At 37.9% G+C, this 22,209-nt stretch overlaps 2 protein-coding genes across 2 annotated transcripts; one reads left to right on the plus strand and one right to left on the minus strand.

Annotated features, from left to right (window-relative positions):
- Nucleotides 1–3,398: 3,398 nt before the first annotated feature.
- On the plus strand, nucleotides 3,399–5,263 carry LOC104606845 (cysteine protease XCP1). The gene is made up of 4 exons (XM_010272243.2): nucleotides 3,399–3,933; nucleotides 4,030–4,265; nucleotides 4,590–4,730; nucleotides 4,864–5,263. Exons 1-4 carry the CDS (start codon nucleotides 3,462–3,464, stop codon nucleotides 5,074–5,076), a joined length of 1,062 nt encoding a protein of 353 aa, XP_010270545.1. The 5' UTR covers nucleotides 3,399–3,461; the 3' UTR covers nucleotides 5,077–5,263.
- A 921-nt stretch (nucleotides 5,264–6,184) lies between these two features.
- Nucleotides 6,185–21,471, minus strand: LOC104606846 (pantothenate kinase). The gene is made up of 12 exons (XM_010272244.3): nucleotides 21,165–21,471; nucleotides 18,965–19,030; nucleotides 18,044–18,110; nucleotides 17,829–17,897; nucleotides 17,596–17,736; nucleotides 16,492–16,620; nucleotides 16,278–16,364; nucleotides 15,105–15,179; nucleotides 14,939–15,016; nucleotides 7,724–7,801; nucleotides 6,639–6,701; nucleotides 6,185–6,500 (listed from the first exon to the last, which is right to left on the minus strand). The coding sequence occupies exons 1-12, from the start codon at nucleotides 21,332–21,334 to the stop codon at nucleotides 6,420–6,422; spliced, it is 1,104 nt and encodes a 367-aa protein (XP_010270546.1). The 5' UTR covers nucleotides 21,335–21,471; the 3' UTR covers nucleotides 6,185–6,419.
- Between the last annotated feature and the right edge of the window lie 738 nt (nucleotides 21,472–22,209).

Consider the following 22,209-nt stretch of genomic DNA (forward strand, 5'->3'; position numbering starts at 1 on the left):
ATACACCTGGGGATCCACTGCTTTTTAATGAAAAATATGGGTATTAAACTACCCAAAAAAACAAATTTTGAAAAAAAAAGTTATTTCCGCATGGTTCAAAGTACCGATATGCGATACTTTGAACCTTGATTCTATTCATAAAATACGATGAGAATCGGACATTATTGAGTGTGGTGTGTTGAAAATCCATATGAGAAAAAGGAATTTAAGAGAGACATCTTAGGCTGCAATTGGCATCTGTTTGTCTGACTTTGAGTCCAAATTGAATAAATGTGATCAGAATTTGATCGTTTATTGGATCAAGAGTCCGATATGATATCAGAAAGGCGTGATAACCAAAATACTTACAACCAATCAACCGGTATCATAAAATTGGTACCAATCAGTTTGGTTTTTATCAAATCTACTGGGGGTGAGGGAGGTTTGATTGGTCAAAGTTATTCCCTAATATCATACAATTCCCACATCATACATACTGTCTAGGATCAAATATGATCCACAACAATCAGATCCAATCTGATAATATTTAAGAATATATGTTTATATCTACCAATCTAGGTAAAATTAATGTGTATCTATTTGTATAGTTAGTTTTAGAGTTGCGTGTTTCCTAAGGCTTAGTTTTGAAGGAGTACAAATACAAATATATACAGTACAAATCCATACAAAATAATATACAATATAAGGTTCTGCGCTCTACATATTTGTATTTATACTCCTTCCAAATGAAGCTTAAAGAATAATACTTTTCCCTGGACCCCGTGGCTGATTCAGTAAAGCACTAACATTGTGGAGCATGCCCGAGGCATGTTCCAGGAGGTTTTGGAGTTGTAGGCTCCTGAGATTGGTTGGGACTTGGGGAGGGGGACCAGGAGAATAGGCCTAATGTTACTTTGTGATGTGAGAAGTGAGCTATGCAAGGTGTAGAGTATTGCGTATGTATTGGTTTTCAGGAATCAAGATTATGTTAAATACTTTGATTTGGGTGATTTTAAAAATTAAAATATTAGTAATTCTGTGTAGGTAGATGTCTGTAAATTGTCAGATAAAAAGGGTAAACCTCACTGAAAGCCACCTCACAAATTTTAATTCCATCCTACACCCACAACAATTCAACCCCACTTTGAACCTTTGATGCTATATCCTCTCGTATTGGCATTAATTCCTCGTTGTTATGAAGTTAAAATTTGTTAGACTGGGATAAGTGAAGATTCAAAAAAAAAAAAAAAAAAAAGAAAGAAAGATGGTATCATACTGTTTTCATGCTAGAACCTATCTTTACTTTAAAGTTTGATAATAATTCACAGAATTCGAAACCTTAGAGCTATGACGTCTACTGCAAATCAGGAGTCGTAGCTTATGTGAGTGTGATAATATTTCACAGAGGTGAATTTACGATGGCAAAAGGGAAGGTGGAGCATTGTGCTTTTGTGGCGGGGGCGGAGCCACGAGCAATCCGGATGGGTTCTGATGAAGCTAGAAGAATGAGGATCCAACAGGTGGAGATAAGATCTGACGCCCAACGGCCCAAGTGATCATCGCTTTAGTCATTAAGACTTACATCCACTGTTGCCTATTCTGGAGGACATTGATCGACACTGGACCTTCATGAGGCATTGCTCGTTTCGTTTTATTCCTCGTGATCGAAATCAGGTGGACCACGCCATTAGCCCTTTACTCAATGGAGATTGGAACTGATCCATTGCATCCCCCTTTTCATCATGGTTTTGAAAACCAGACCGGATCAGATGATCGGACAGATTGATTCGGTAACGGTCAGACAATCGGTTCTGTTTCACCCTAAAACTAAAAATCATTGATTTAGTCGGCGATTCACTGACTCAGGCGGTCGAACCATCGAACAATCAACCCAGACAATGGTTTTTGGTTGATTTTTTATTTTTTATTTTTTTATTTTTAATCAGAACTGACTGTTTGTTCGAACCGAACAGTCAAACTGTTTGACCCAGGAACCAGTAGCCAAAATGGTTCCATGTCCGACCCAGTTTTTAAAACCTTGCTTTTCATAGTACTGACCCAGTGACCCTTTCCTCAATGCCCTTTGTGTATGCTATCATACTTTTACTCCGCATTATGGACAATTGGGGCCATGTTGGGCTTCAGTCGTTTTCATTGTGGAATAAATTCTCAGTTCACCAAAAAAAAGTCTTTCACAAGTTAATTTTAAGTCATTTTATTCATGATATACAACATTATGATAATTTTTTATTAGTTTAATTAAATCAATGATAGCCAATATCAGAATCTGATCCGAGTTCAATCCAAATCTGATGGATCATCTGGAGTGGGTCTATCTCTTCATGGTTCCCCATCTGGGACTCTGATGGCTATTGTTTTTATTTTCTAATTTTTTGTCAGAGATCCCTATTGTTTTAGGGCTCTTATAATGAGTCTCCTCTCAGCAAAGTCAGGTGATAAAGTGGCCCAGGTGGCCAAACCATCCGTTATATGGGCTAGGCAAACCCTCTGCAGGTCTGCACGCGTTTTACTGACTCATTCTATGCCCTGCGTTCCCCCTGTCCAAGGGTGCAATTTTACATAGATTGAGCTTGGATTTTAGGAGTTTGGACTGGACCTGGACTCAAAAGTTCAGGCTTTTTTATTTTTGAGGTGGGTCCGAGTCTAACCCTTAGATAACTTGAACCCAGTCTGAGCCTGATTCTACCTTATCTTAACCCAAGCCCATCCTACCTATGTACATACATAAATGCATATTTTTTTTATAAACCATACATATATGCATATATACATACATTTATGTATATATAAAAGCCTTTATATTAAATTTTAATGTGAGCTGATTGATCAACCTGAACTCAACCCGAATGTATCAAATTTCAGTTCAAGCTCAGTCTGGATTGAAAAGTACAGACTTGACCTCAGACTCGGGCCTTATAACCAATTCTTAAGATTGGGCTTGGGTTAAGCTTAAACCCGGCCCAGTCCACCTGACTTGCACTCCTACCCTTGTCAATCACCAAAAAGACCCGATAATAATTAATAAGGTTTTGGTGCATGGACTAGACTTACGTTGGATAATGGATATACTTCACATTCAGTTGGAGGTTGGATCCATATTGGGCTTGGGCGTCACGCCCGTCACCATGGACTTCTGGTCTGGGGGGTATTTCCTCAATTCCTCGTCTACATTTTGCCTCCAGAAGTCCAGGTTACGTTTCAGCAATTAATATAAAATAAACAAAAGATGGAGGAAGGAAGCTCGCTTGGAATTAAAGCCTCTTTCAGAGGACTATGCTTAAAGATAAAGACTGGGTATTCTCGGTAGTAGAGAGTAAAAAGAAAGTTCAACGACCTTACTTGAAAGCAACATCAATGCATTACCAAACAATACCTATAAAAAGACCACCCATTCCTCCCTCTATGTCATACCCTTCTGTAATTTCCTCTGTAAACTAAATCAGTTTGAATCCCAAAAAAAGATGGCTCTTCCCTCACTCCTTAAGCTCTTCCTTCTTCTCTCGTCCTTTTCTTTCCTTGCCTGTGCTAACTCTGTTCTTGCTGGTGATCGGGATTTTTCCATCGTGGGCTATTCGCCTGATGATCTAACGTCCATCAATAAACTCATTGATCTATTTGAGTCCTGGATGGCGAAACATGGAAAAAGCTACGAGAACATTGAAGAGAAGCTGCACAAATTTGAAGTCTTCAAGGATAACTTGAAGCACATAGATGATACAAATAAGAAAGTTAGCAGCTATTGGCTTGGACTCAACGAATTTGCAGACCTGAGCCACGAAGAGTTCAAGAAGATGTATCTTGGTTTGAAGGCCGAGTTGCCCAGGACAGAATCCTCCAAAGACTTCAGCTATAGAGATGTTGTTGATTTGCCCAAGTATGTGGACTGGAGAAAAAGGGGTGCTGTTACTGATGTCAAGAACCAAGGTGCATGTGGTAAGTACATTACACAAACCTCTCTCTCTCTCTCTCTCTCTCTCTCTCTCTTCTCTGTGCCAATATAATTCAAGTGGGGTATATGCAACTATGCAGGTAGCTGTTGGGCATTTTCCACGGTAGCTGCAGTTGAGGGCATAAACCAGATAGTGACAGGAAATCTGACTTCCTTGTCGGAGCAAGAGCTCATTGACTGTGACAAACCCTACAACAATGGGTGCAATGGCGGTCTTATGGATTACGCATTTTCTTTCATTGTCTCTAATGGTGGACTTCACAAGGAAGATGATTACCCATACCTCATGGAGGAAGGCACATGCGAGGAGAAAAAGGTAAATCCATATCAAGGACTATACATGAGCAGGGCTTTGGAGTTTAGAGCCACTAGGCCTGGGATCTATGATTCTCTCTGTTGTTCTATATGGCAAGCTCAAGTTTTTAAAAAATGAAAAAAAAAAAAGGATTTTTATCATTATTCTTGGGCAAGTTATGACTTTGTTAGCTTGTAGCTGTTAATGCCAAGTGAAGTCCATATCTTGGTCCAGCCATGTTCCATATGGCCCATTGGCCTTTGCTACGAAACAGAAATTAAAGCAGAATACTACTTTGAGATGCTGTTGAACTATTATCATACACATTTATTTTATTTTCTTCAGGAAGATTTGGAAGTAGTGACCATTAGTGGTTACGAAGATGTGCCTGAGAATGATGAGGGAAGCCTCTTAAAAGCACTTGCTCACCAACCTCTTAGCGTTGCTATTGAGGCCTCTGGCAGAGATTTCCAATTTTACAGTGGGGTATGCTTTTTCAACTTCCCTTTGTTTTGGCTTCTTTTTCATTACTACATTTACATCTGAAGTTAAACCAGAAAACAAATTAAGAAATTGGGTACTGAGGATGGAGTAGTGATGCTGATGCTTGCTTTTACAGGGAGTTTTCGATGGGCACTGTGGAACTGAGCTAGATCATGGAGTTGCAGCTGTGGGATATGGTACATCCAAGGGATTGGATTACATCATTGTGAAGAACTCTTGGGGACCAAAATGGGGAGAAAAGGGATATATAAGGATGAAGAGGAACACAGGGAAATCTGCAGGGCTATGTGGAATCAACAAAATGGCTTCTTATCCTACCAAGAAGTGATTTGGTTGATGAAGCTAAGCGCCATGGGTTGGTTATGGCTATTCACCTTTCAACATTACCTACCTCTCTACCTGCGTTGTACTTTCTACTTTGACTTCTTGTGAACCTATTGTGGATTAACATAGCTCTCAAGTGATGTAAAATCTCATATATTACTAATACTTTTCAATAAAGGTTTAAACAAAAACGTCTATACTACTTTTTGGATGCAGGACCAGATTTAATTGTCAGGAACTCATGATACATTAGTCCAGTCTGACCAAATTGGACCGATTCACCCTCGCCAGAATGATCTACAGTCTGACCAAACATTTTTAGCCTAAGGCATCACGGACTACTGCATACAATATATTTCTCCCATTAATGAATGAATATAATAATCGATCCAACATAACATTCCTTTCTGCCATTTGAAAGCTCACAACCTAATTACCATGTCGACTTATCAAACAGCCCCGGAGGAGGGAATGTTTGATCGAGTTGCTTTCGTTGAATTGCTTTGGAGCAGCCATTTGGTTTGGTAGAAAATATCAAAATAAGAGAGAAACGAAAGGTAGGAACAAAGTTCTTGAACAAATATTGTAAAATTCCTTTAAAGAACATTCTCTCGACTTTCTGTTTCTCTCTTCTTGTTTTCATCAAGCCAAACACAGCCCAAAAGATGCTTCTTTTTATTTTTTAACTTTTTATTTCTTTCGCAGGCAAATGGGCTTGCGATGACTGATGAGGGCATGGTTTTGAAAATCGGACCGGACTGGACGGTCGGACCAGAAAAACCGGGAACCAGTCAGGTGATTGGTTCTGTTTTCCCCAAAAACTAGATTTCCCCCCAAAACCGTTGATTTTGGTCAGCGAACCACTGAACCGGGCGGTTAACCGTTCGAACAGTTTTGACCTTATTTATTTTTTTTGAATTTTTTTTTGTCAGAACAGTCTGAGCATTCGGCTCGAACCATCGGACCATTTGACCCGGTAACCGGACCCCTGACCGGTTCGGTCACCGAGTCGGTTTTAAAAACCATGGATGAGGGGTAGCCTTCCCCCACACCCCTAAATCCCCCAAATCTTCGGGTGAAGGCAGGAATCGATCAAAGATCTCCACAACCAGTTACAGCTGAGACTTCACCAGCTACATGATCATTAGTATAAATTAATACTGTTCAGGTTTTCATTTATTTAACTACCAAAACCCATCAATACTCTAGCACATTTAAAAAGTTACAGTCAAAGAGATGGATGAGGAATCCTCCTCCCCAACCTCAAACCAAAGTTTGACATAATAGTACTACAATGGGCTTGCTTACAGTTACAGGTGGAATTATAAGATAAAATAGTAGTAATAATCAACTCAAAACTTCGTTGTATTTGAAGACACAATCATAGAGCCTCCCTCCTAAGAACTGTGCAACTTCTGGATGTTTCACCTTCAAATAGAAAAAAAAAAAAAAAGAAATAAAGAGACAATATAAGAAATTAGGAAAAAAACGAACCAAGAGAACAAGGGAAAGTAAATGATAAATTATAAATTTGCACCAATAATAAAGTATGAGTAGTTCTATTACCATGCCAATCTTGAGGGAATCACATTTAAATTGGGCATAAAGGTTTGTCTCTATTCCACGACCCTGCAGGGAGAATAAGTATTAGAACTACAGCATGTTGAAAGACTTCAATTGGCACTGAACCAAATATTCAGTTCATTTCAGCTTTAGGCAATGCCATACCTGGCACACACGGATACCTGTACTTGCTAACATTTTCTAATATGGAGCCAATATAGAATTTATAGGGTATAATACACACATAAATAGTATATCCTTGGCATTTTTTTTATTTTTTTCTTTGTTCTTTTTGTGTGTGTGAGATCTTAGGATACATTTATCTTTCTATGATTTCTGCAAAGGCTTTGTAGATATTAAAGGCTTAGGACTAAAAACTGACAGAATTAGCTAAAGTAACAAGTTGTTCATCTGTATCAGCAACCTAGGTCCAAACTGACATGGCCAAAGGTTCAATCCAAATCCAATGGTCATCTTCATACAAGTGATGGAGTGCATAGAGTAAAATGACAAATCCCAGTTATGCATTGTAATTAGAAAACTCTGTTTGAAATTCTCTGATCTATTTGGCACGTGTTTTTATTGTTCTGAGAAAAATGCATATGATTTTTCCAACTTAATTAGAAATAAATTATTATGTTTTTTTGCAAAATATCTTAAGGCTTTGTGAATTTGGTGAAAGTTTTCTCTTGTTTGCATTGTTTTTTTTTTTTTTCTTTTGAAAAGGTTAAGTGAAGTATTGTATTCAGTATGAGATGTATAAAGTCTGTACAGCTCATACAGTCATACTGTTTGCATTGTTTCTTTTCTTGCTATTTGAAAATAATTAATATAATAATTAGAATTTGTTTTTTTTTTCCATTAGTTGCATCATAAAACACTTTTGCAGCTCAGCTCAACTCAGGATCCCTTTGGCAAAAATTTATTCTAATTGCAAACCCCTCTGAAAGCCCTCCTTTATCTAGGCTTAGGACGGCAGTGTAAGACAAACTCAACATTAGTGGAATTATTATGAAATACTTTAAACACACACACACACACACACACACACACACACACATATATATATATGAGATTGGATAATTTACCATCCCTTCCAAGATAACTAGGTCAGCATCACTTGCCAGGTAAGCAAGTTCCTGTGATACTCTTGAAAGATCAATGACCTGTAGAAAGTAAGAAAGAAAATTGCCTTAGTAGCAGAAAACCCAAATAAATTCAGAAACTTTTTCTTGAAGGTAAGGAGGTCATGGTGGTACAACATATATAAATGTACTAAATACTAATAGCCAAGAGTTGAAGGGTGACCACCTGAGTAAACTGACTCACCCATCCAAAGTACACAAAGTCTCCTACAGCCTATCCCAGAAGTGCAGACCCCCAATACAACTCAACCCAATGGACTCCCCCTCATGCAAGTAGGTCTTACAATATAGAATTTTGACAAAGTTTCACTGCCAAGTGAAATCTAGTTTCACCACCCAATAATTGTGTCACACGACCTACACTTCAATGCACAAGAAACGGGGGTTTCATCACAAATAATGGTGAAGTTGCAGAATAAGAGGGACCAACAAAACAATATTGCTATTTGCAGGCAGACCATAGGCAGAGTGGTTTCCCTCAGTTGCCATTACAATTTGCAGACTGGAGATTCGGAGAAGAGAAATATTGGATGATACTTAAAAAAATGAAGAAAAGAATGCAGCAATAAAGAACTGTTTGGTTAGATTTACCCAGTTTGACCTCCCATGTGTCTATCATTTATTGGGCTATCTTTACAGCAGCAGTGCAGATAGCATTATTGACCAAAGTACTTACCAATCTCTTAACACAGCTAAATGAGCTGTACATTCTAAGGCCTAAGATCTAGCCTGCCCCCAACTTCATATTAACATCTAAAATAAGAAGACAGTCTGACCATAGTCCACATAATTCAACTGACAGATCACACTGTGCTTTGATCTAGGATGTCATAAATATAATTTAATACTAATGGTTGTTCCCATTTTAACGGAAGCTATCCTATCATCTGTTAACAATATAGTAAATAATAAACATATAAGTGTGTTGTGTGAATCCCACTTAAGAGATGTGAATCCCTGAGGGATGTAATGCTGAAGAAACAGATTTGCAGTTGTGCAAATAACAGAACACACTGCAGATTCACAGTTGCCAAAAACAGTACAATCACAGAGCGCTCAAGGGTGCCAGCTTCACAGTACACAAAAAGCAGGTTTGCCAAGTGAATCCAAGCAACACAGATTATGGAGTTAAACCCCAGAAAAGCTCCAAGTTCTACAGACAACCAAGAGACAAAAATACAGAGATACTGAGAACATACAAAATAAGAAAGAAAAACAACCACAAGATTTATGTGGTTCAGCCTTTGGCCTACATCCACAGGCGATGGCAGGGCAGATAATCCACTATACATACAAACAAATGTGGAGATACAAAGATGAGTAGCTTCCTCATACACAAACTCTATCTCTTACAAGGCCTCACAGAAAATCCTTGCACTGAGAATACACCCAGAGATCCAACCTAACCCACTCCCACACTCTCACCTAATTTTTTCTTCATGCACACAAGAAGCATATAGTGCAAGATATGAAGTGTGTATTTATATGAGTGAGAATGACCCCTAGGAACATAACATGTCAGGTCAGATCTGTAAATTGAATTTTTTTTTGAAGATAAAAAAGAAATTTCATTAAAAAAAGAAAAAGATACATCCTCATAGGTGATAAGGCATCACCCTCATACAACCAGAACAAAAGCTAAACAGAACAGCATACTACAAACCATCCAAGTTACAAATTTGATATTTCAAAATATCCCCTAATCTGTCACTTAAATCTTTAGAGACTTGACTAAAAGCTGGAGAGACCAGAATCCAATCTGCAACCGAGTTACTGATAGCTGCCACAATCTTTTCCATATTCCAATGTTTGTCTTCAAAAGACTCTTCTATTTCCCTCTTTCCAGATGTTCCATAAAATAGTGAAAGGTAAGCAGCTCCAAAGAATTCTTGCTTTTTTATTTCCTCTTAACTTTGGCCAAGAAGAAAAAAAAATTCCACGGCATTTCCTGGTTGAGAATTTGGAAATCCAAACATTGACGTGAAGAATCTCCACAAGAAACCAGCAACCTTACAATGAATAAAAAGATGTGTAACAGTTTCCTCCTTTTATTTGTAGAGAAAGCACATATTGGTCATGCAACAACCTCTGGACTTCAGGTGATCCACTGTCAAATACTGTCCATAGCCACAAGCCATGCAAAAGCCTCAATCCTTGGGGGGATTGGATTTCCCCAAACACCACCTATCTGAGTTTGATCTGAGTCGCCCTTAACAATTTCCATATAAAAGGATTTAACAAAGAACTTCCCATTTGACCACTCCTTCCACCACAGTTCATCCCTTGTTTGTGAAGATAACTTCATCTCCTCTAATTTCTCCAGAAGGTGCAAACATTCCTCCACCTCTCTATGTAGTAGAGGCCTTCTAAACTTTGGACACAAAATCAGTTGATCCCCCCTTCTTTCATAGCAATCCTTTATAGAAACTTCTGCCTCAGCCAGCCTATACAACCTTGGACACGTATCACATAATTTGCCTATCCCGCATCACTCATCTTCCCAAAACCTCACCCTTGAACCATCTCCAACTGAAAAACTAGTTAGACTTCTGAACTCTTTGTTAAAAGTCATGATTCCCTTCCAGACACTCACCCCGTAAGAAGCTCTCACCTTTTTGGGTTCCCACCTGAACCTCACTATCCCATACTTACCCACCACCACTCTTCTCCATAATGCATTCTCCTGCTTTTTTAAACCAAATCTCCATAACCACTTGCCTACTAGAGCCTTATTAAAATCCTTCAATTTCCTAAAACCCAGCCTACCCTTGTCCTTTGGTTTACAAACTCTCCCCCATTTCACCAAGTGAAACTTCTGCACCCCACCCTCCCCACACCCCTTCCCACAAAAAATCCCTCTGAATTTTTTCAGGGTCCGTTTGGTTCATAGACGGAATCGGAATCAGAATGGCCTATTCCCATAGTCTGTTTGGTTCAGACAGGAATGGGAATGGGAATTAGAATCAGCAGGAATGGGATTTCATTCCCAAGGGAGGGGCAGGGAATGGCCATTCCCTCAAATGGGGGAATGCCATTCCAGTAGGAATGGGAATGGGATTCCGATTCCGCTCAACCAAACAATTGGAATCGGAATAGCCCATTCTGTTTCTGATTCCAGACCCCTATTCCCATGAACCAAACAGGGCCTAATTCTTTCAGCCACTTGAGAAGGAATCCTAAGTAAAGATAAGTAATATGTTGGTAAGCTTGATAATACACTTTTAATCAAAGTTATCCGGCCTCCCAAAGATAAGTATCTTGCTTTCCAACCATCCAGTCTCCTTTACACCCTGTCCACTATTGGTTTCCATAAAACTTCTGAAGCTGAAACACCCCCAACTGGCATCCCTAGGTAAGTGAAAGGCAATACCCCAATTCTGCACTCAAAGGCCTCAGCGCACTCTAGTAATAACTCCCTGTCCACTTCCCCTACTCCAATTATCACACTCTTTGAGAGATTGACTTTCAGCCCTGTCATCAACTCAAAATTCGCCACAACAGCTCTTAGATTTAAAATCTGCTCTGCTGATGCATCCAAAAAATTGAAGTATCGTCTATGTATTGCAGATGAGAAATACAAGGACCTTCTCTTCCTACCTTAAAGCCTTCAATTAGACCCAACTGCCCGCTTCTCTCCAATAACAGATTCAGCACTTCCATTACAATCACAAAAAGCATAGGGGATAGTGGATCTCCCTGTCTTAAGCCTCTAGAGGCTGGAAAGGACTCCACAGAAATGCCATTTATTAGAATTGAATATGAAATTGAGGAGATGCAAGCATACATCCAGCTCCTGCACCTCTCACCGAAACCCATCAATCTTTGAATCTCTTCCAGGAATCCCCATTCCACATGGTCATAGGCTTTCTCTATATCTATCTTACAGACCAAACCAGCTGTTCCACTCCTTAATCTGGAATCTACACACTCACTTGCCACTAGAACTCCATCCAGAATTTGTCTCCCTTCCACGAAAGCCATCTAAGACTCCCCCACTATTTCATGGAGAACACTCCTCAATCTTTTTGATAAAATCTTCACTAACAATTTGTATAGACTGCTGATCGGAACAAGGCACAGGAGAAGGTGCCCGAGGGAGAGGGGATCCAAAATCTAATGTCTTCCTTAGAGGGATCCAAAAAAACATTTTCAAGAGTATATAACAAAGTTATCAAAGAATCCATATCTGTATCCCTAATGGCCCTCCTCAATCCTAGGTTCAACCCAAACCCAGAAGAAGAAGTCTGATGGAACAAGAAAAGAAGAGATAGGTTCATTATTGAGGCTTGGTAGAGCATACAGAGAAGGGAACTGTTCCATTAGAGGGGAATCCCCAACCCAAGTTTGTTCCTAAAACTATATTAGCTTACTTGAGTTCAAGCCATACCTAATATAAGGGGAGAAAGCTAGAAGGATGTCATGGATGGCTCTCCAAGGAGATGCACCTGTAGACCTTGCCAGAATTCCAAGATCCCAGCCATTGTCCTCAAAACCATGAATGCTAACCACAATCTTTGTCCATAATTTATCCTTTTCCAAAGGAAACCTCCACAACCAATTTCCCAACAAAGCCATATTTCTTTTCCTGACACCCCTAGCCCAAGACCTCCTAACTTCTTACTCTTAGTCACCACTTCCCAACCCACTCTATGGTCCCTTTTCTCATCGTGTGGCTCACACAAGAAGTCCCTCATCAACTTTTCCAACCTATTGGAGACCTTAGTGGGGATCTTAAGCACAAACAAGAAATAAATAGGTAAATTAGCTAGGGTAAACCTAATCAGAGTTATCCTCCTCCCCCCCTCCAAAAAAAGAAAGACAGTTTTTCCTCCAAGAAGCAAGTCTTTTTTCGAATCTTTCCACCACCAAGTTCCAAAAGCTTTCTTTCTTGGGGTTATCTCCTAAGGGGAGGCCTAAATAAGTTAAAGGCCAATCCAAAACTTCACAACCTAGCAAACTTGCACATTCTCTTACCACCCTCTCCTCCATGTTTACCCCCACAGTGCAACTCTTATCAAAATTCACTTTGAGATTAGACATTTGCTCAAAGAGTTGTATTATCAATTTTAAACTTCTAATTCAATTTATGTCCCCACCTTCATAAAAAATGATAGTATCATCTACAAATTGCAAGTGGGTGCATGGAACTTCCTCCCTTCCTACTCTCCAACTTCTCAATAAGTTTCTTGAATCAGCTCTTTGAATTAGTCTTCCAAGGACATCTGCAATCAGGGTGAACAAAAAAGGGGAGAGAGGGTCACCTTGTCTTATCCCTCTCAAGATAGGGAAGAAGTCAACCACAGTTCCATTAACCAAAATAGAATAAAGGCAGCTTCTAACACAGCCCCAAATCCATTTGCACCATTTGTTCCTAAAACCAAAACATCTCAACACCTCTAGAAAAAAAGACTAATCCACTAGGTCATAGGCCTTCTCTACATCTAGTTTGCAAATTACACCCTTCTTCTTTGATTTCTAAAGCTCTCTAGACTCTCATTTGCAATCAGGATTTGATCAGTGATCTGTCTTCCTTCCACAAACGCACCTTGGTTGGGTGCAATAATAGAAGGGAGAACTCTCTTAATCCTAAGAGAAAGAACTTCTGCAATTATTTTATACAAATTGTTTATCAAGCTGATTGGCCTAAAATCCCTCGGGTGTGAAGCCTCTTTCTTCTTTGGGACCAAAGTAATAAATGTGGAATTCAATCCCGGATTAATTACCCCCCTTCTATGAAATTCATCAAAAACTGACATCAGATCCTATTTCAAAATTTCCCAACAGTCTTGGTAGAAAGCCATTGTAAAGCCATCAGGGCCTGGAGCTTTTGATCTGTCCATTGAGAAAACTGCTTCCTTTACTTCCAATTCAAAACTCCTCTCTAACCACTCCCTTCTCTCTTCTCCCAAATTCGGCCAATCCAGTCCATCTACCCAAACCCTTCCATTTAAAGGCCTTTTGAAGATGGATTTGAAGTGATTTACAAAGGCATGGGCTATCTCTGCCAGTTTGGATAAAACTGCACCCTCAACTTCCAATTTTGAAATAAAATTCTCTTCTTCTTGCATTAGTATATGCATGAAAAAAAGGCTGTGTTTTTGTCTCCTGCTTTCAGCCATATCAATCTTGGCTTTTGTCTCCAAGACTCTTCCTCTCTAAATATTAATCTTCTCAATTTTGAATCTAACCTGTCCCTCCCCAACTTCTCCTCTCTTGTAGCCATTCCTTCCTCTTCTAATCTGTCAAGAGTAGCTATCTTCTCTAAAATCTCCTTTTTTCTTCTCCCTACCTCCCCTAAAACAGACACACTCCAGCCCTTTATCTCCCCCTTCAACAGCTGCAGTTTTCTAATCAGCCTAAAACCTACTGCCCCTTCTATTTTCAAACCATCCCACTTTTCTTCCACCCACTCCAGAAAATTTGGATGATCTAACCACATGTTCTCAAACTTAAAAGGTTTAGCACCCGAAAACTCCACAACTTGCCTAAGCAGGATCGGTTTGTGATCAGATAGGAAAAAAGGAAGAGCTTCTTGACACAGGTCTCCCATGTGCTCCTCCCAATCTCCTGAATAAAGGAACCTATCCAATCTTCTCAGAATAGGAGATTGGCCATTTGTCCAAGTGCATCTGCTGCCACTTAAAGGAGGATCAATTAAACCATTTATTCTAATAAAATCTGCAAACCTTTTCATCCCCACTCTTTCCCTATCATCCCTCTCCCCTTCATTTCCCCCGCCCTCCCAAATGGCCCAAGGCTCCAATCCCTCTGCATCCACCACAGACCTCAATGAAATCTTCCTTTTTGGGTTTTTCTCCACAAAAGTGGGTCAGAACATGGAGTGGTGGAAAATTTTGAAAAGTAAACTAATATTGGAATTTCCAATATAACTGTTTTAGGAGAACAATGACCAAGGTTTCTCACCATTATGACCAATATCTTCATTTCTTGAAACCTTGAACAAACCAATGGCCAAAATAAGTTAGTAATACCAGCTTGGTTAGTCTAACTTGCCCAAGAAATGTGGCCCAATCTGGACTTATAATATGGTGAAAGCTTCTCAGGTTCAAGGGTTCAACAGGTCATACCAATCTACAATATAAGTGTGTTGGGAGTACTTTGGAACTTGTGTGAAATGTAAATGGTACATTTTCTTACCGGCAAATCATTACCAGAATTGGCAATCAAAAGATTAGATGTGTCAACCCCCACGAGCTGTCCATTTTCATCCTTCAACTGATAACAATGCACTTCAGATATAACAGTTGAATAATAATTAATACATAAACATCATACTAGAAATTTAAATAAGTATGTTCATCACCTTGGCAATAATCTCAAGCAGTTCAGCATAGGTTACATCATTGATGGAAGGCAAGTCATTCGCTGCTAGAACAACCTAAGCATTAATCCGTTAACAAAAAACTATACTCGATTAATGAATAAAGATGGTTGTATTATGAAGTTAACCAAAATAAATTGACATAACTAAATCTTTAGTCATTAGTTGCTAGAACAAACTAAGCATTATATTAACAAAAAATTATACTCAGTTAATGATAAAGATGGTTGTATTATGAAGTTAACCAAAATAAATTGACATAACTAAATCTTTTTTTATTACTTAAACAGAGAGTTGTACAATCCTCGGGGATAAACATTTAACTAATGAGAATGAGCAAGAAAACTGGGTTTAAACTTCAATTACATAAGGTTTGCAGTGGTAATATCTCTCTAGCCTAAGGTAGCCAATGAAAAAGCAGCTAATGTCTTCAATTTGCCATTTTCACATTCTTCTAGAGGATAACTACCAGATGAGAACTCATTTTCAAAAAGTTCACATACTGCCTAACATTTTAGTCACAAAGTTAAGCAATTTCAGCTTACATTCAGTTTGGAAAGAGTACAAATACAACTATGTATGGTACAAATACATACAAAATAATACAAAATACAAGGCTTTGCACTCTACATATTTGTACTCCTTCCAAACTGAGTCTTAGTTACACAATCAACAGAGTAACCCATCCTTGTGTGTGTGTGTGTGCGTGTGTCAGTTTAAATATATCCCAGAAATGGGCCATGGAGATTTCATTGATTATCAGTCTTTCAGTGCAGTTGGATGTATAATCCTATCCGACCAAGGTACTCCTATTTCAGCAGGATGGTGGTCAACAGTAGGGGGGTGTAGGGCTGGCTGCAGTCATGGACATACCAATGTAATTCAGTTAGGCCTAAGAAAAATCATTGTTAAAGCAGATGGGACAAGTTATGAAAAACATTAATAGCGGGAAACTACATGTAGAGTGGCAAGAAAGGAATAACTGAAGAGTAACATAAAGTCAAAAATACAAAGTACAAACATCAAAGAGCTGACTAATAGTTTTCATACCAATACCTTGTATTCAAGTAAAATTGAGAAGTACAAACACTAATCAATATTGTATCCTTCGACAATCAAATTTGCAGTAGAAATCTTGATGGGTTAAAAGCAAACCTGTGTCCCACGACGAAGCAACTCCCTTGCAAATGGCAAAATGCCCAAGATGATATCAGCACCAGAATTGTCAACAAAAATTACAGCCTGTCACATACACCAAATGATCTTGTTAGTGTTAATAAATCAGAAAATAAATATTTAGTTCTTTTCAGTAATACAACCAACTTGTAAACTCTAGTAACAGGTCAAAACTCAAGAAGATAGGGCATACCTTTTTCCATGGTTTTCTACTCCATTTAAGCTTAAGAGTGTCCAAATCATCAATAACCCAAGGTCGAGGAACAATATTCTGACAACTAGCCAAAAAGGACATTCCATCCTTTGCAAATATCTCTGCTAGCTTCAAAAATGCAAAAAAGGTACATTTTAAAGTAAGTACCACCAGAAGGCAAGTTCTTTGAACGTTAAAAGCATATAACTACAAGACATTCAGTGAAAGCATGAATGCTAGATATCATCAACTATAAAGCTTAAATCTATTAGAAAGCTTAGGATCATGAAGCAGCCTTCCATGAATTTCCTAAATAAGAATTTGCATATTTTTTAATTGGACTTTCTGCGTTCTTTGCTAGAGAAGCAAAATCAATATGAAGAAGTCTGAACTGCTCATTCAGATGGGTCCAAAGGACTGCAAATTGTTTGGTTGGCATTCTGCCAAAACAAGGATAATGAGGCAGAATCTTCTTTGGGGAATTCCAGGACCTGAGAGTCATTTGTTAAATTGCAAACAGAAAAATTTGCATGGCGTACCAACTGTAAGCTGCTAGTAACTTTCCTTGCTATCAAACATTTTGGTTAGTAAGGCTTATCTTGTCAATAAATGCAGGTATATTTTGTTGACGATGGAAAAAAAATTACATATTGGTTCATTAAAACAGGACTTCATGGTGTTATTTATGGCCTAGACATGTTGCCAGCTAGGGTTGATACTTCATTATTGTAATTGGAATTTTGTTGAAGAATTATCAATACATGCAAATATAAGTTCTTAAGTTTTTCTTAAATATATCCAATTGCATAAGGATAGGAAATTGTAATAAGACCGAGATATGTTCTCCAATTGGATCTGAGCCACTGATAAAAGTGCAAGTTTAAAGAAAGTTAAAGGTATTACTGAATAAGAAAATATACAAACAGTATTGACCAAAATTGCTCCAAGAAGAGGAAGAAGTAATCTTTATCAATTCATTATTTTCGTTCTTGTAACTCTCTATTGACAACCAAGAGTTAAAAAAATTAGAAAATGAAAAAACAAAACAAATAAAATATTTTTTTTTCATTCGATGATTCATGAGTTACAAATTAGACTACTTACCTTTGCAGAACCTAGATCAAATATGTTCCCTGCAAATATGCCCCTAACCAAATTCTCTAAACGTTGGCCTTCGTCTTCAATGGAATCATTAAGACAAACTACATCTTCAAATAGCAAGATAGCCTTTGCATTCTCTTCATCCTAGTACATTTCAATGATAAAAAAATGAGTAAATTTGAGTACACATCAAGAAGCTATAAAATTACATGATACAACTTAAAGTTGACAATTACCTTAACTTTCTTGAATATATCTCTGAATCCTAACTCTCTGAGGACTTGCTCACGGATCCTACATAGAAGCTAAAATTGTACAAGAAGCAAATACAAATTTAGCTCCTCTGTTGTAAAATGTCCATAGCTATGAAAGAAATATAAGAGCACACCATTTCATGAAACTCTATAAACACAAAGGGGTCTAGATAAGGGTTCATTATGAAATTCCTTACAATGCAATCAGGGGGCCCTCCATGACTTTCAGGATCCTTCTTTAAGTCTTCAAGAATCTCTGTGTACCTTAACACAAAATAAACATATCAACAATATAATCAGAAAAGAATACATTAAAGTAGTTCCTGCAAATTTACTTGACAAGGAAAATAGAGAAGAAAATAATTGCTTTATTGTACTGTGAGTGCACATGATGTTGGTGAAACCATACAGGGATGTGGTAATGAGTCTACTTTTGATAATATTATCAAGGAAATGAAGCTAAAAGCATTTACTTGAACTTCAACCAAAGTCTTTTGACACCTGACAGAGACAAAAATTACAAAATCTCTAACAGATTTTCTCAAGTTTCAACAGCCTTGAGTAAAATGTTACATTCACAATATAAAATGCAATTTTCTTTTGTGAAATATTTAACTGAAAATTGAAAATACAATTAAAAACAAACATGAAAAAGAGGATGAAAAACTCCTCATAGTAAAGTTTTATATTAAATAATAGAATTTTGAATGGCTGATATTAATTGTGAAAACCACCAATACAGGGTGGATTACATGGCTGATATGAGCCATGGGATTGAGTATGTGGCCAATCAAGTGGGTCATTGGCCACAGGATCCTTCCACATGGCCAATCAAGTGGATTCCTTAGGGAAGCTCCCTACTTGATCCAACTAGTGAACTTACTTTGCCTCTTCTAAGATTAGGAAGGATACGAGGAGATGAGTTAACTGATCATATGACCCAGAAATGTTGAGAAGGAAGTGGGAAAACTAGAAAAGATAGAATCAGAAATGAGCATGTTTGTAGGAATGCATTATGTCAACTCTGGAACAGTATCATTGTTAAGAAGGGAACTAAAAAAAGATAAAATAAAAGAAATCAAGGAAATGGATCAGGTGTATTAGTAAAACAGAAATACCTTTGAGCAAACTTTTCAGCTCTACTATGAGCATCAGTAACTGTTATGTCACTTTCTGCACGTTGCCTGCATCATACAAAAGATAATTACTAATATGTGTTATTTTCATAAAAAAGATGCACAATCCAATAAAATTTACCATTTACAAAGCATTTAATTTATTGAGTTGTTATGGACCATTAGGTAATCATGCTACCATAGAGCTGCCAAAGACCAGATGAGTTACAACATCTTTCTTTTCTATACTTTGTCACTTATCTAAAAATGATCCATATACAAGGAGAGAAATCTGAGAAATTTGAAGAAAAGAAAAGGTGCAAGGAAATGCTGATAGAACAGATTATGATAAAAGTGACCTCGTGGGTAAAATCTTTGGGATTATTCTCAGATTTTACTGCAGATGATATATTCAGAAATTGGAGGACAGTAGCATCCTTGTCATCGGAAAAGAAGAAGGTTTTAAGAAACTGGGACCCCCTTGAGTCTGGTTTCCTCAAATTAAACTTTGATGGGAGCAGCTTTGGTAACCTGGGTATGTCTGGAATTGGAGGGGTGATAAGAAATGACAAGGGGATTGTGGTGGGTCTGTATTCGGGCCCTATTGGAAGGGGAGATTCCATTACAGCTGAACTAAAGGCAGTAGTTTTTGGGATACAAAAAGCTATGGAATTAGGAGTGAGAAAGCTGGTTGTGGAAGGCGACTCCAAAGTGATTATGAGTTGGCATTTGGCAAAGGCAGAATGAAAAGACTCCCTGGTTGTTCAGAAATGAAATCAAGAAGCTTAATCATCTAGTCAAGGACATGCAGTTATCAATTCAGTGGACTTCAAGAGTAGCAAATGGTTTTGCAGATCAGCTAGCGAAACAAGGGGTTAACAGGGAACATTGTTTTTGGGCTCAGTTGTAAGGCTGAAAATCAAAAGCTGATAGGTGACAAAGTTTAAAAACTAGTGGGGTAGCTGAGGGTACTCAGTTTCTGTACTGTTTCTCAATTTAATTTTCTTAATGAAATTTTCTTTAGTCTTTCCTGATAAAAAAAAAAAATGCTTGGAAACATCCCAATAGTTATACAAATGGATATTACCATCCAAGTCCATTATCAAAATTCCTTTACCTTAAAAATGAGATATAGATAAAAAAAATGCACCAAGAGGAAACAACCAACTCATTATGTCCCAGATTCACAAGTGATTGAAGAAAAGTAGTTAAAAATACACTAGCTTCTGAAAGAAATATAATGTCAAGAAACAGAAGAACTTTATGCCTAAAATTTAAAACAAGGAAGAAAAAATGAGAGAAATGAAAATCCAAGAAGGGATGGACATGCTAGATGAGTTGTCACATAAGGGGTACACAACCAGGGCTTTTTTTTCACTTAGCAGCTTAAAATGGTTCCTCTGCATCCTCTTCTAGATCAGATTTCAGCCTGATGTCTATCCCCACCCCCAATCCCCGAAGAAAAAAGATCACCACCACACCACATGGAAAAAAACGAAAGTCTTGTTTTCTGCAATTTTCCCAATTGAAGATTTGAAACTTTAACCACTATATTCACCGGGAAAAAAAATCCAATTCATGCTATGAGACATAAGACATTAAAACATGTGTGAGGAAGTGCTCTCCCGTCCGAAGAAATAGGATATGGACACGAACCAAGGAACCATTTTCCCAGATTGAAAGTAAAGAAAAGCACAAAGTATCATCTTAAATATTCCATTCCGATATTTTCCCTATAATAAATTAGAGACGATGTTCAAGTTAAACAGGAAGTCAACGTCTTAGAACTTTAGCAGATATAAATGGGAAACAAGCACTAAACTGCATAGAATTTAGAATCACAAAAGGAGAGCAGCTAGAAAACCCATCCCCCGACGAAAGCTAAATAAGAGCCCGGAAACTAGTATTGCTTAAAATGACTAACTCGTACACCGCAAGTAGACCTACAAACTTATAAATAACCGTCAAAACGACCCAAGACCAAATGTAAGATTTCTCGGGCCAGTCAAGTGGAGAAAATTAAATTGTCTACCAATGTCACTCTGTAAAATCAAATTCATTTAAAACTACAAACTAAATTATGAGTCTCCACCTAAAACTGCAGCAATTGACTTTCTCTATAAAAAGAAGAAGAAGAATATACGGAGTTCACGCAATTGAATTACTTGCAGGAAAGCTCAGAAAAGGGATCGAGAATGAAGACCTGAAAGACGGTACAGAGCTCAAGAAAAGGTCAATCCAATCCAGCTCAGTCGATGTTGCCTTTCGGGGATTATCGGATGGGAATCGGTAAGGAATGGTGCAAGCTCGATAATTCGATTCTACTGGAGTCATCAACAGCGGAAGTGGAACCATTTCGGAAAAGCTCTCCATGAACTCCGTCTGCTTCTCTGTTCTCTGATCCTCCCTTTCCCTTTTTCTTTTCGTTTTCTGTTTATTCTGGAAAGCTCAACGAGTGAACTCAACCAGGAAGTACGAAAACAAGAAAACAGCGCACGGGGAGGGAACCAACTGATGCGCAGAGCATATATATATATATATATATAGGTTTTTCCTGCTCGACAAACACATGGAACGAAGGCCCCTCAAATGAGGAGTGCCTCATTTCCGTCGGATTGTAATCTCCGATGCACATAGGCCCCACTTTGAATGGCATGTTCAAAAACATGCCGATTGATTTGGTTGTAAGTTTTTTCGGTTTCATAGTCGAACAAAAAAAACGTGTACTTTGTGATGTATTTATTTCTTACCCATTTATAAAAACAACGTCCATCGTTAAACACCCTGATTTTACATTTTCAATTCTACCCCTCCTTGCCAATTCTACCCCTCCCTTATTTCATATTTATAATATATTTCCAATCCTATCCTCTCTTAATACGCTGATTTTATATTTCCAATCCTATGTCCTCTTAAAATGTTGATTTTATATTTTCAATTCTGCCCCTTCTTTGATTTTATATTTTTACTCCTATCCCCTCTTAAAATGCCTGAATTATATATATTTATATATTTATATAATATATTTGTATTAAAGGAAAAACTAAAGGGATCATCCAACTGAATGGAATTTTCTTAGGCTGCCTTTGGTTGCAATGCAAATGTAAATATATACACTCCATATTTATCCCCTTTTTCGGGTCATGAAAGCAAGCATAGTTCAGATTTTAAACCGTTTTTGTACTTATTGTTTGTTTGAAATCAGTGCTAAGTATGGGCCCCATCATTAAATGCTCCAACTACCTTAT

Source organism: Nelumbo nucifera, chromosome 6 (genome assembly GCF_055504915.1).
Source record: "Nelumbo nucifera cultivar China Antique chromosome 6, China Antique-T2T, whole genome shotgun sequence".
NCBI lineage: Eukaryota > Viridiplantae > Streptophyta > Magnoliopsida > Proteales > Nelumbonaceae > Nelumbo > Nelumbo nucifera.